Source organism: Portunus trituberculatus, chromosome 25 (genome assembly GCF_017591435.1).
Source record: "Portunus trituberculatus isolate SZX2019 chromosome 25, ASM1759143v1, whole genome shotgun sequence".
Taxonomy (NCBI): Eukaryota; Metazoa; Arthropoda; class Malacostraca; order Decapoda; family Portunidae; genus Portunus; species Portunus trituberculatus.
This window is the reverse complement of record NC_059279.1, coordinates 8,296,256-8,311,209: the sequence shown is the minus strand read 5'-3', so window position 1 is coordinate 8,311,209 and position 14,954 is coordinate 8,296,256. Positions and strand designations below refer to the sequence as shown.

Below are 14,954 nucleotides of genomic sequence, written 5' to 3'. Positions count from 1 at the left end.
CGGCGGTGACGGAAGAGGTGTGGAGGAGTATCTGAATAAATTACCTCACTGCTTTTGCTTCCTACGCCTCCCCTCCCTAAGACCGGTTTAATGGAGAAAGGTAGGGCGTCTGGCAGTCACATGTGTGGGGAGGGGACGGAGACGAGATGCCATGGGTGGAGGACCACGGGTGGTGTCTATTGGAGCTTCGGGGCAAGGGAGGGCATAGGGGAGGTTGCACGGCAGGAAGGGCGGGGCAGCAGGTAGCATTAATAGCGGTGACGCAAAAATAGGTGAATGCAGGTGTGTTACCATCCGGTCAGCAGTCGCCCGCCCACCTGTCGCACGCCCACACCCACATCCCACGTGCCTGACGTAACACAACGCTTCACCTTCCCCCTTTCCTCTCCTGGTACAGTGACGTGATGCCTCGACCAACTACCAGCTTCTACTTAATAAAGACGCAACTCAAATGCCATGTTTAGCTTTTAGTTACAACACGATATTAATTACGGGTACGACTAAGAAGGCATTAGTGGCTCCACCGCGCCAGGCTTGGCTGAGGAGAGCTGAACTGTAGCAATGACAAGCAGTAACTGGTTAGCCGCGGATCACATTCCCAGACACGTCGCTGGTTCTTGGTTGACACCCAGACATGGCACCTTTCCCCGCTATCCTCAAGACGGTTCTCTCTCTCTCTCTCTCTCTCTCTCTCTCTCAGGGTGTAGTCTTACCTAGTAGCCCCGTCAGGCTTACATAACCACGCTCACTGGTACACAAAGTCATTTAGTGAAGGATGAAGTGTCTGTCCTTTGTATTTCATATTCATCGCTCAATCAATTTTGGTATGAAGAAAGTCTTTTTTTTTTTTTGTTAAGAAAGTGTTGCTATTCAATTTTCCTCATCACGGTGTTGGCAAAAATAAATTTACGGCAATGGTAGTGAAGATGGTGCAGGGAAGGAGAAAGGTGGTTTGGCATCAGTTCCAACAGCAAATACGAGCATGACATCAGATAAACAACCTAAGAATATGAATAAATAAAACATGACGTCAACTCTTGCTTATTTTTGGGTCCGTATCACCGGTATCACTTCACTTGCAGGTAACAGTGAGGGGAGGAAAGATGATTTACAGGCAGGATAAAACCTAACCTGTATGTATTGCCAAGATCCTTAATACTCACTAAGACAGGCAATATATAGATCTTACTTATACGTGCATAAGAACCTGCCACATCCTCATACAAGTTATACACGTAGTTTGGTAGCAACACATAGGCTCAGTATTTCTCCTTGTAGCTCAGCACTCAAGACCTTGTTATGAAACCTTTCTCCGTCACACCTCCATATAAAAGGTTCAAATAGAAATTACACTTTTTTTTTTTTAGTATTTTTAAGATTTTAGTGGTAGATTAATTAGATTTTTATTCTATCAAACATGAGCAAAACTCTACAAAACCGGCTTAATAATTTATATGGTCTCTAAAAATAGTCGACGTGAGACAGCAAAGCATTTTTTCAATAAGAGCCTCAGCACTCAGCACCGCTACTCACCGTCGAGAAGCAGCCGGGAGTCCCTTACGATGTTACAGGTTCTGATTCCCATGGCGACCACTGGAATGCCGCCCCCGGGTCACCCTCCCACGGGGTCAGGTGCAGCGGACTCGATCCATCATTCTAATTTACGTGGGTTTCGAAGCAGCCCTACTGCCCTTTGCACAGAACCTGCTAACGGGGATCACGCGGCGCTCACTTCCATTTCCCGCCATCAGGGGTGTGTGTGTAGCTTTGGTCAGCATTACAGGTTGTATTTTGTGTTCCTAGAGATTAATTTGATCTGGTATTGTTATCTTGGTCTTTTTTTTACTAGTTTCAGTTTTAAAATCTTCCGTTGGTTTAAATATTCAGTTTTATAAATAATTAGTATTTGTATTGCTGAAGGTTAGCACTGGTTTATTTATAATCAGTCAAACATAATAGTTGTTTCAATTGTCTCAGTAGCAACATGTCACGAATACTGTCAATCAGCCTTTACAACCTGGCGCTGCGTTAACCCCTCACACTCACTCCATGAAGGTTCCTGGCCAGCGTGGTACGGCAAGGCAGGACAAGGCAATCATTATAACACGTCAATAATAAAACACTCACGCCGCGCAACACTTCATCATTAAAATATTCAAAACAATAGCCAAGTCATCGCCAGGCCGGAGAAGCAACACCCAGCCTCGCACGACCAATCTGTCACTGAACCAAGGCGCGGTAATGCACAGGCCACCCTCGCGTAGGGAAGCCCTGCCGATGGCTGCAGAAGGGTGCCAAGGCCCTTAGAAGGGTTCCTGCCCTTACGCACCATCCCAGATTACACGTGGCAAGGGGAAGTCTCGACCTGTGTGTAACGTGAACTTCCTGCGTGTTGTCCTTGCCAGGGATCAGAGAGAGCCGCAAGGTGGATCAGTGCTGGCAGGCGCTTGTGACGCGAGGAGGCGACAAACAAGCGGATAAATGAACCGGTACTGAAAGCTGGTTTAAGTTACGCGTGCGACCTAAAAAAAAAAAAAGTTAGGAAGAACTTTCATTTCTTGCTTTAAGAAATATATTTACTCGTATCATTCCCGCTATTTTCTTAAAACACACGAGCAGGATATGAAGGCACGTCATTTTGAAGCACCACTTAGGTCTTTCGGCCGGTTACGTTAACGAGAACCTTACCTCAGTTTGTTCCGCGTTACGCCACATGCACAAGGAGCTCAAGTGCTTCACTTCACGCACCTGATAATGAATCAGGTGTGCACTGTATGCTTCAATTTCCCTACAGTGGTACTAGTACGCACATAAACTCCACGCACTAAACCGAAAAAAAAAAAAAATTAAATAATGAAAATAAGAAAACCATCGACGTACAGACTACATTCTTAAACATTTCATTGCTTCATCTAGACACTTTCAGCAGTCTGCGGTGAACGGTAATATGGTGTTGAAAGGAGTGTTTATTCTTGTTATGGTAATTCAATATGGATTCTACACCATCAATAAGGGAAAACACTCCAGAACCTCACTTAAATCTCAGTCAGCTTGGAAGATAATCCTTGAAAATGGGCTTGTTTCAAAATATGAGCTTACAACTGATGCTTTTAAAATTAGCTTCGCCACGCTCGCATTCATAAGAAGGAAAAGAATACCCAAACAGGATCAGCCCGCAAGGCACCGCTACACCCACGTGACCTCTCGCTCCACTTAGCTGGCTATCCGACGCCACAAATAGTGCAGCAAAACCAGACTTACCTGCACAGTAATAATAAAAATAAACCAGACCAGTTCATGCGTGGGAGCAGCTGTGTGTGTGTGTGTGTGTGTGTGTGTGTAGCAGTCGATGCGCATAAGCTTACATCCGCACAAACTTACACGTATCATGCAAACAGACCACAGCTCCTGAGAGAGAGAGAGAGAGAGAGAGAGAGAGAGAGAGAGAGAGAGAGAGAGAGAGAGAGAGAGAGTATAGGAGCCGCAGAGAGCAGGACAGGGGCTGGTACTTACTCTGCACCTCCTCCAGTTCGGGCTCCAGTGATCCGTCCATCTCCAGATGTGGCAGAATGTCCATGAGGCACCTGATGTTGGTCTCAGTAGTGGCCACGATCTCCGCCTGCCGAGGGACACAAGGCGACGCTACAGAATCCTCCACATTACTCCTACAGGTCTTTGCCGCCATAAGACCTCGCTAGCTATGGTTTACACTGCAATCCCGAGTGTTACAGGTGATTAGTATTATTAGTATTAAGTATCGTTGCTTAATACGTTGAGAAAGTATAAGTAATTTTGCAATGTTTCGCTTTCATAAGGTTTCAGGAAGTCATTCGCTTGGTTTCAGTCTACAGAAGTAAGACATGTGGTTTAAGTCTCAAGGAACAGCAGAAGGCACCCCGCACTCCATTACTGACAGATGGGGAATGACTGGCGGGTGACGGGTCTAGTGACTCTAGTCACCACTCCCAACATGTAGCTCCTCAAGGACGATTTTCTGCCACCTCCGCGGTTTAAGTCCCAAACACTCACTCCCAGCACTCACAACCTCACACTCCTGCCTCGCTACGACCTCACCAAGTCACCACACTCACCAATGCCTCATTTCCGACAACTGACAAGCTACCGCCGCGAATACTCCCTCCCTGCGTACAATGGACCCCTGCATTGCCACACTTCCTGCCTGTCACCAATTACTTTTTTCCTCCTAGCCTGCCACTAACTATCTTTCCCCTTCCGGCAACTAAAATTCTTCTTTTACGTGGAGGAAAACCATGGTATATAAATTATCAAAGAACAATTTGGTGTCAGGGGAGATGGATGAGCTGGAGTAAATTCTGGCATTTGAGTTTATTAAGGCCGCCTTGAATGGCAACACTTTCCGCGTATGTAACGAGGCCTCCTTGCCTTATGACTCGTCCAGCGCCTTTCACTCGCTTCTCTACTAGTCGTGGCTGCAACAAGGAGCTGTGTTGGTGTCTTAAGACTTAATCTTTGTGTTGTCATCTTTTATTAGCAACTATTAATGATAAATGCAGTGACAATTAATGAAATAAATGTCTTTGTTCTTGTAAGTAGGAGCAGGAGTGCACTAAACACATGCACAGCACACAGGAAGAGGAGGCTAGGCGTTGCTCTGCGGGTCAAGGCCGCAACTCTCTCTCCAGCATAGAAAATAGTCTCACCTCAAGCCAAAGAAACTGTTACAACTTCATGGTGAACTTTAGTATTCACGATATCCCATTTTCTTCATTTTAAGATAATACGTATTCTTGCATCCCCTAACAAGATGCAGCATCCCTATATGTGAATTATTTCTGAACCACATTTCATTGAGAATTCCTCTAATAACCACAAAATCTATTCTGATATTAATCCTCAACTTTTCTGAACTACTTCAACCTAACTCTTCTCAACCCTCACACTCACAGTAAACTCTCACCCTCTCCCTCATATCAGTCTGGCAGCATCTGATCCTACTTTCCCTCAAGTGTTTTGATCAGTAATAAACTACACATTAATATGGCCACTAATTATTCAGTAATGCACTCCAATATGCCATCAATATTAGAGATGTACCGATGCATCAGTATCGGTATCGGAATCGGCGGTATCGGCCCATTTTTTGGGTATCGGTATTGGTATCAGTATCGGGTTTTTTATGCCGATACTTCCGATACCTAAAAGGAATTTCCTACTTAGTAATATATTCGATTGATGATACCAAATTAATATAATACGCCGTATTAAGTTTCTGTGGTGATTACCGTATGTCATAGAATACTGTTTTCTGTGGTAATAAGCCACAACCTCTAAATTGGACGTGTATGAAACGCGTATAGGCTGAACTCCGGCATCCTGTCACACGGTCGGTCATGAGTCACCACGCATTCTCACTGTCTCTCAGTCAGACGCTGCTCCTCCACCCACACAAAGTTCACACAGGTGAAAAGCTTATGTTTTTTTAACTATAATCTAAGAATGTCAAACTTCAGATATTGAGAATCCAACAAAATGATTTGGTATATATATATATATATATATATATATATATATATATATATATATATATATATATATATATATATATATATATATATATAGTTAGGCATTTTGCATTATTGTAAATAACAGCATATTCTTATTTGATTTATAATTAACAGTGCTAGTGCTAGCCTTTTCCAAGATATCATACTGGAATAGGTGGAAGCTCGAATTATATATGTATATTAATTTTAATGCAAGTTTAATTTTTGAGTTACTTGTGTTAACCTAAGGATGTAAAAATTCCATAACTAAGAAAGTAACGATTCTGTTTTGTAATCATGTGCATTGTGTATAATTTGTTGCATATTAATTATTTAAGATCATAGCAATACACTAGAAATTTAGAATAAACTAAACTTTTTCTATTTAATTGAAAAGATTAGGTGAAAGCTCATTTTTCTGAATTGGTCTACTAATGTCTAATGAATTAATATCAAAGGATGTCAGATTTAATTAAAGAGAAAAATACACAACAAAATGAGTTTCTTTTGCTAATATTTTGTGTCTGTTTTACAATTTTAATAATTTTAAAAATATTTTTGATCGCCAAAATATTGTCAATAAGATTACTAATGAAAATGCACAAGACCAAATGGTCGCTAAAGGAGTAAGAAGTAACAATTTAAAATAACTGACAAGAATCAGAAGACTGAGAAGATATTAATTCCAATTACTGATTAATTTACCTTTGCAAATGGCTTCAAAAAGCTTCTAGAATTGCTCCTATTTCACAAACGTTCTCAGAAGGACTTACAGCATCCCCAAAACAAAGCCTCCCATCTGATAACGCTCGCCGTCCACCAACTCATCCTGGTGTCCAGTGCAGTAATCACTATAAGTAGTAGTATCGGTATCGGTGGTATCGGTATTGGTAGTAGTATCGGTATCATCCAAATTAGGTGGTATCGGTATCGGAATCGGCCAAAATTTTGGTATCGGTACATCTCTAATCAATATAAAAGCCATTCATGAACAAGTTATACCTCCCAAATGAGACACATCTGGTAATCTCTACAAGTGCACATCAGTCACAATACTCACATAGTCCAGGCCAAGGCCAGCCTCGCTTGAGTACTTCTTAAGCACATTCTCTGTGACGGTGAGCTGTGACCTGGACTGGTCGATGACGTGGTGCAGGTCATCCAGGTCTGAATCAGAGTCCAGATCTCGTGGACCAGAGGGGGCCAGGGAGCGGTGGCGGCGGTGGGGTGGAGTGCGGCGGCCGCGATGAGGCACGCCAGAGAAGGAAGAGGCGCCGTCAGAATCAATATACTTGCGATAGTCGTCACCAAATTCCAGCAGCCGCCTGGCCGCATCCTGGTCAATGTCCTCAGAGTATGGCTCACTCAGGTACTTGTACTCCTGAAAGACAGGCATAAATTTTATATATGGCAGTAAACATGAAAACTGGAATTTGGATACAGTAAATTACATAATAAACAGTCAAAAGCATTTATATCAATCTATTTTTTTCACAAATACCTAATAATATTACAGGAAAAAACGTGGGAAATTGAAGGCTTATTTTGAATCACATTAGAGCCATCCACCCTACTCCCAATATGAGCCTGGCTGGACTGCTCACCTGGTAGTTATCCCATGCCTGCTCTGAGAGGGAGCTCATGTCCTCATGGGTGTTTGGGCCATCCTGATCACTTTGTGTGAGGCTGCGGGCAGTGTGGGCAGGGCTACGGGTGGACTGCAGCTCCTTAATGATTAGCTCGGGACTGGCGCAACGGGAGTCGTCGCTGGAGTAGCAAACCTTGTCCGCACGGCGGGTTGGTGTCCTTGGTACGCCTAACACAGCGCCACAATCAGAAACACACTTCTCCGTGGAGGAGGTCATGCCCCCAGACCCAGCACGGCATCCTCCTGGATGAAGAACTATTATAATTATTCTTCAGCATTACCTGACATTAATATTCATTACTCTGGGAAAGTTACATGTACAAATAATAGTAACGTAATAGTAAATGGTAGTACAATGACGAATACCAGAGATTCAAAACTTGACTCTACATAAAACTATATATATATATATATATATATATATATATATATATATATATATATATATATATATATATATATATATATATATATATATATATTCTGGTTTTAAGTAACAGATTCAAAATTATATACATCACTAAGGAGCAATATGGTAAGCCATACTGACAATGATGACAATGAGATTCAGTTATATATATATATATATATATATATATATATATATATATATATATATATATATATATATATATATATATATATATATATATATATATATATATATATATATATATATATATATATATATATATATATATATATATATATATATATATATATATATATATATATATATATATATATATATATATATATATATATATATATATATATATATATATATATATATATATATATATATATATATATATATATATATATATATATATATATATATATATATATATATATATATATATATATATATATATATATATATATATATATATATATATATATATATATATATATATATATATATATATATATATATATATATATATATATATATATATATATATATATATATATATATATATATATATATATATATATATATATATATATATATATATATATATATATATATATATATATATATATATATATATATATATATATATATATATATATATATATATATATATATATATATATATATATATATATATATATATATATATATATATATATATATATATATATATATATATATATATATATATATATATATATATATATATATATATATATATATATATATATATATATATATATATATATATATATATATATATATATATATATATATATATATATATGATCATTGAGAAAAAAATTTATGAAAGATAATAAAGACCAGTCTACACCAACTCTTCATTCACCGACTCTTAATTTTGTTCACAACAATTACTCATTAGACCATTGCAAAAATACAAAACCTTTGGATAAGAACTGAAATACCAACGTGAATGCCAATGATAAGGGAAAAAAAAACTAATATCAATAATGAGATATTGTAACAGACAAGAAACATTCAATCACACAGGCTTGGAGTGATCCTGAGACTCACCTGAGAAGGAGGAACTCTTCACGATTTGTCGGCGGGAGTGGGAGCAGGTGTCTGAACCAGAGGAGTGAGACTTGGAGAAGCGGCGCGTGGGGGACACCTGGATGTGGTCAGAGCCCCCAGAGAGGTTGAGAGCGATCCCCTCTGAACCAGAATCCGTACGTCGCCCCTGAAAGAGAACAGAAAATGAGATGAAGAAATAACCTAGCCATTTTCTTTCTCTAATGAAGGACAGACTACACTAAACACTTTGTATCCTAGAACATTTGCAAACCCTTATTTCGCCTGTTTTGAAAGATTCTATTGAAAGCTATTGTGGTTTTCAGGTAGTTTCAGTGATTCTATTGATACTTTAACAAAGATTATGCATTATCAGTTGGAAGAAAAATCGTAAGATTTTTGTCAACTATTTTTGTAGGCTTTGAAAATTATGTTTATGAATGAGTTAATATCAAAACGTAAAATCTCCGTGTAATTCTTACCAGCGACAGATTTGACTTCCTGCGAGCCCTTGTCTTCTTCCTTCTGAGAGAACCCGTGGCGCAGCTGATGGGTGAGATACGGCCCGTGGAGGCGATGCTGGTGGTGATGGTGGTGGAGTTGGACATGGCGGCCAAACTCGCAACAGTAGCAGGGGAAGGCGTAACGAAGGTGGCCTTTTGTGGTGTACTGCTGGGGGCTGCATCGGTGGTGGAGGTGGTGGAAGTGGTGGAAGTAGTGGAAGTAGTAGAAGTGGTGCCTGGGGTCGTGGTTGTGGTAGAGGTGGTAGTAGTGGTTGGTCCGCTGAGGAAAAGAGTAAACTTTATCAAGAGGTACTGTGCGCGGTAAGAGGTTGGTTTAAGCTTTACATGACACCAATAAAGACATATGGATAAGTGTGTGTGTGTGTGTGTGTGTGTGTGTGTGTGTGTGTGTGTGTGTGTGTGTGTGTGTGTGTGTGTGTGTGTGTGTGTGTGTGTGTGTGTGTGTGTGTGTGTGTGTGTGTGTGTGTGTGTGTGTGTGTGTGTTTCACTTTGATCTGCTGCAGTCTCTGACGAGACAGCCAGGCGTTATCCTACGGAACGAGCTCAGAGCTCATTATTTTCGATCTTCGGATAGGCCTGAGACCAGGCACACACCACACACCGGGACAACAAGGTCACAACTCCTCGATTTACATCCCGTACTTACTCACTGCTACTCGTAGGTGAACAGGGGCTACACGTCAAAGGAGACACACCCAAATATCTCCACCCGGCCGGGGAATCGAACCCCGGTCCTCTGGCTTGTGAAACCAGCGCTCTAACGACTGAGCTACCGTGTGTGTGTGTGTGTGTGTGTGTGTGTGTGTGTGTGTGTGTGTGTGTGTGTGTGTTTAGCCACGCTGTGCTCTACATACAGTCATAAAGAGTAACAATTTGTATCGGATCAGAAGAGCAAACTTAACACGGAGCGTTTCTTCCCGGTATGACAGAGTGGTCGCATTAACACATCAAAAAGCCACATGTACCGTGTAGGAACAATAACTAGCACATAGCAAACCTACAACTTGGCTAATGAGGCAGAACCACGGAAGTCAACGCAAAGGCGTCCTAGAAAGAGGAGACTAGCATTCCGCATTCCACCCCGGCACTGTAGCCACGCCCTGTACCGCTGTGAGCTGGCGACGGGAAGGGAGATGAGGCAGGAACACCACCATCACGACCTCCTATCACTATTAAGTGCGAGAGATTGCTGGTAAAATGTTGAGAGAGAGAGAGAGAGAGAGAGAGAGAGAGAGAGAGAGAGAGAGAGAGAGAGAGAGAGAGAGAGAGAGAGAGAAGAGAGAAGAGAAGAGAAGAGAAGAGAAGAGAAGAGAAAGAGAAAGAGAGAGAGAGAGAGAGAGAGAGAGAGAGAGAGAGAGAGAGAGAGAGAGAGACGGTTAGGGACTGTCAATTCTGCAAACGTGACTAACTGGGGAAGAATGTTTGCGGGAAGTGACTTTCTTTCCTCTCGTGCTTCCTTCAGACACTCACCTTGTGCAAGCCTTCCCAGCCTCTCGCGCTACCACAGACCACAACGTCTCCACGTTAATTTTCTACCGACTGCGAGTGTTGAGCGGGAGTTGAGAAGCGAAAGGTGTGACGGAGGTGGCAGCGAGGGAGTGTGTGAGTGGCTGAGGCAGGTGTCAGGAACGGAAAATCATTTACGCTTCTCGCTGACATTCACAAGGCAAGCAGTGATGTCGATATTTTTCTCTCCGATTTTGATTTTGTGGCAGAATAGCTAGAGTAATATTTTCAGTGGCTGTGATACCGGATCAGTATGTGTCCCTTTGTGACAGCGCGGCGCGGGCGAGGAACACCTTGCCACTGCAGACACCATGCACTTCCGGGTGAGGCTGCGTGCAGTCTGGCGTCACTCATTGTGTGTGTGTGTGTGTGTGTGTGTGTGTGTGTGTGTGTGTGTGTGTGTGTGTGTGTGTGTGTGTGTGTTTTATAAAAATATTCTAAATACTGATAAACAGACGAAAACATTATCCTATCAGTTAACTTTCAAGCCAGCGAGAGGCAATATCATTAAACATTATGGTTAACTACCGCACGCCTCAGTTCGTGAATGGCGTGGCGTAAACACTTACAAAGCCTGGTTGTCGTTGGTCGGGGTATCTGGGGTGGCAGACAGCAGGCAGTGCAGGGCTGTCTCGGACACTGACGAGGGCGTCTGGTCCAGGCGTGCGGCCAACTGTGTCAGCTCGCTCACGCTCAGGGGACGCTGCTCGCCTGACCGCCGCTTCCGATTACGTAGAACAACCTGTTGTAGGAAGAAAGAAAAAAATGTGTTTTTTCTTGCAGTTCAATAAAAAAAATCCTGTCATCCAAAGTGGCGTACTGTTTACTGAACTGCTGCCTCACCTTGGGCTGGGCGGAGTCCGGCAGAGAGGGGAAGAAGGCTATGCGCTCTGTGGTAGGGGTGTTGTCCGTGGAGGGCAGCGGATCACGCGAGCCTCGAAGGGAGCCCTTGGTGGATGTGGCTCGCTGCGTGGCGGTGGAGGCGTCCATGTCGTCAGAGGAAGCAGACTCAACATCGCTCTCGCCGGTCGTCAGTTCACCAGAGGCATCGCAGGAGTCCTGCACGCAGGAGGCAGACAGGCGGGCCTCGCGGCGCTGGGAAGCTATCCACTGCTTGACCCGGGCCTGCTTGCTGCCCGCCGCACCCACCAGGCTGGCGTTGAGTTGCAGCTGGAGATGCGGCCGCGGGGACACCACCGGGGGCGGTTCGTCGCCTTCAATTGGCTCCCGCACTAGCCGCTCAGCGCCAGACACAAGCAGGTTCAGAGACTCCTTGCTGATGGAGCGCTGGGCCTCCGGGTACTGTGTAGGCTGCTGCTCTGCGCGCGGGGCCTGCTGCTGTCCCGGGGTGCCTCCATCGCTGCCAGTATCCATGTGCTCGTGCACCACAACCTCCTCCTCAGTGCCGCTAACCTCATTGTCGCTGGACATGTTGGAGTTGAGCCAGTCAAGCTCTTCGGGCACCGCCGTGTCGATGATCTTCTGCAAGGCATCGTGGTCCACCTCCTCATCACAACTGAATTCCAGCCTGGTGCGGATTGACTCCCGGCATAGCGTGGTGCTGCGCCGCCTAACCTGGTAAAGCCTGTTCTTGGCCGGGTCGCCCTCCACCAAGTTAAGGTTGGCCTGGCAGGCGGCGGTAGCGGTGGCGGTGTGGGTGTTGGTGGCGGCTTCCTCTGTGTCGGTGTCCTGGTGCTTGAAGTCAAAGATGGCGCAGTTCGGTGACGGTCGCTCAACGTTTGTGCAGCTGGTCTTGGATGGCGAGTCTCTCACGCCGCTGACTTCACTACTTCCAGACACTTCATTCAAGGAAGAACTCAAGTTGAGGCCGGAGTCCTCAGTGGTCGCCGGGGAGCTCACCACAGTGTTGCCGTTCACCTGATTCATGTTCTCCATTTCTCCTTCTGTAGTGATGTCAGCAGTAGAGGACTTATGGGTGTTGTGGATCATGTTAACGTCAGCAAGGATGTCAGGAGACGTGGTCAGTTCACCACAGCGAGCGCGCACTGTGTTCAGGCCGACACTCCCCACCATGACGGGGTCTTGGTTACCTGACGCCGAGCTGCTGCTGCTGCCGATGCTGTGGGCCCCGTCTGGAGTGTCGCAGTCTGGACTTGAGGTGGAGTCCGTGGTCCCTTGTTTTTGTTGGTCAGGCTCAATCACCATTGGCTCAGGGCCAAGGCAGGACGGGGGGGACGCAGGGTCATTTGCTGACGTCCCAGTCACACACACGTAGTCATCCTGGAACACACCAAGTAAACACAGCGTCACATTTTGTAACCTCAAATTATCACCATTATGAAAGAACTATCATGCCACAATATCAGGTTTATGTGGGAATAACAAACAACTGACTATGAATACCAAGACATACATAGACCATGCACAGGAACTGTACGAGGGAAGCTACATCACTCAACATTGCGGACATGGTTATGAACGTGATGCATAATCTAACACCGGTAAGTAATTCAACTTGGGAGGAGCTGGTGAGGCTGGGCGCGCATGTCCACTGCCGAGGCTAAACTGAGCTAATGTAAGCATGGACAAACACTATCAGTGGCGTTCGTGCCCAAGCTCACGCCAGCCCTGCACCTCCCGCTCCATGACACATCACAAACTGCATCATCTTCTTTATCAGTCGTTGCCAACACCTACCTGAGTGTGCAAGGACCTTAATGACTAACGTGAATAACAAAATACCTACAAGCTAAAACATCAGAAGCAGTATGGCGTCAACATGCAAATATGTGATGCGGATAAGAACAAAACTTAGTGGATAAGAGACAGGCAAGTCATGCAAGGGAGGGGCAACTGTTAGGTGGGAGGTTAGGCAACGGGGGAACGCTGTTGTGTTTACCTGGGCCTGTGTGTGGCTGCCTCCCGCGACTGCCGGCGAGGGCTGGGCCGGTAGAGGGAGAAAGGAAGACGGTTGAATGCAGGAAATGACTTCCCTGTCTTGACACAACAAGACCCAACACGAAGAAGGGTAGGACGGAGGGAGGGAGGGAGGAAGCGAGCGAGGAAAGGGGGAAGAATGGATAGGATGCTATTGAGAGGAGAATGGAGTGAGAGAAGGCTACAGGATAATGGAAGGACAAGGGAATGACTAGATAAAATGCAAGTAATTATTGAATATAAAAACAGACTATAAATATTTCGAAAGATAGAGCAGATTTAATTATTGCAGTGTTTGTCTCAAGTGATCTATGATTACTCGAGAAAACAAACTAATAACGTATAGAGAAGAAGAGTTAAACAACAAAAAAACAAACGATGGGATGAAGTAATCTGGAGAAAGAGAAAGAGAGAGAGAGAGAGAGAGAGAGAGAGAGAGAGAGAGAGAGAGAGAGAGAGAGAGAGAGAAAGCACAGTCAATAGTCAACCAGGAACAGCTCTAAACGATGAAGCAGTGACACGACTCAAATCTACCATCGTGACGAAAATGAAAGTGAGGCGAGTCAGCCAAGCAGTGTGTGGGAGGTGGGGAGTGCAGAGGCGGCGGTCAGGTGCAGTAGGTGAAAGGAGGGTAAAAAAAAAAAAAAAAAAATATATATATATATATATATATATATATATATATATATATATATATATATATATATATATATATATATATATATATATATATAATAAATGACCATGTGTTGGGCCAAGTTACACAACTCAGTGCCAACCCGATGCAACCACAGACGAGTGCCAGCCATAACTAGGCCTGGCACCACTCCTACCACTCCCTGCGCCCTGACACTCCCAGCCAGTCAGAGAAGAGGGACGCGGCGAGGAGGTGGTGAGACCGAACAAGTCTTAATTGAACACAAGCAGTACTGAGCGTGTGGCAATGTGTGGTGTATATACCTAACCCCACATATGAAGCTTAGCAAACTCTTCAAACTTCAGACACAATGATCAGCTGAGGGTAAAAGGAACATCTCCTCGGGGCTCAAGACTCACCTCAATGTAGGAGCCAGCTTCCGAGAGGCTGGAATCGTCGGCAGCGGACCAGCGTAGCGTCCTGGCGCGGCGGGTGTAGTGGCGGGCGGCAGGGCGCGGCGAGGGAGGACAGGAGGAGCCAGAGGTTGAGCCGCAGGAAGCCGAAGAGGTGGACAGTCGGCGGAGTTTGCTTACCGGTTCATCCTCAGACTCGCTGCCCGACGTGCTCTGAGGTTCCTGCAGAGAATGGAAAGTCACGCACTCCTCCCAGACTCCACCAAGCAATAGATCGTGTATAATTTCGA

At 44.0% G+C, this 14,954-nt stretch overlaps 1 protein-coding gene across 1 annotated transcript in view; it reads right to left on the bottom strand.

The window, feature by feature from the left end:
- LOC123508646 (serine-rich adhesin for platelets-like) overlaps positions 1 to 14,954 on the bottom strand; it is a 66,740-nt gene that overhangs the window by 23,021 nt on the left and 28,765 nt on the right. Inside the window, exons 4-12 of the mRNA XM_045262490.1 lie at positions 14,671 to 14,886; positions 13,577 to 13,618; positions 11,560 to 12,957; positions 11,286 to 11,458; positions 9,169 to 9,469; positions 8,690 to 8,855; positions 7,130 to 7,428; positions 6,586 to 6,906; positions 3,514 to 3,619 (exon numbers count right to left, since the gene is read on the bottom strand). Of these exons, the coding sequence (XP_045118425.1) occupies positions 3,514 to 3,619; positions 6,586 to 6,906; positions 7,130 to 7,428; positions 8,690 to 8,855; positions 9,169 to 9,469; positions 11,286 to 11,458; positions 11,560 to 12,957; positions 13,577 to 13,618; positions 14,671 to 14,886 (3,022 nt within the window). The remainder of the gene's footprint in view (positions 1 to 3,513; positions 3,620 to 6,585; positions 6,907 to 7,129; positions 7,429 to 8,689; positions 8,856 to 9,168; positions 9,470 to 11,285; positions 11,459 to 11,559; positions 12,958 to 13,576; positions 13,619 to 14,670; positions 14,887 to 14,954) is intronic.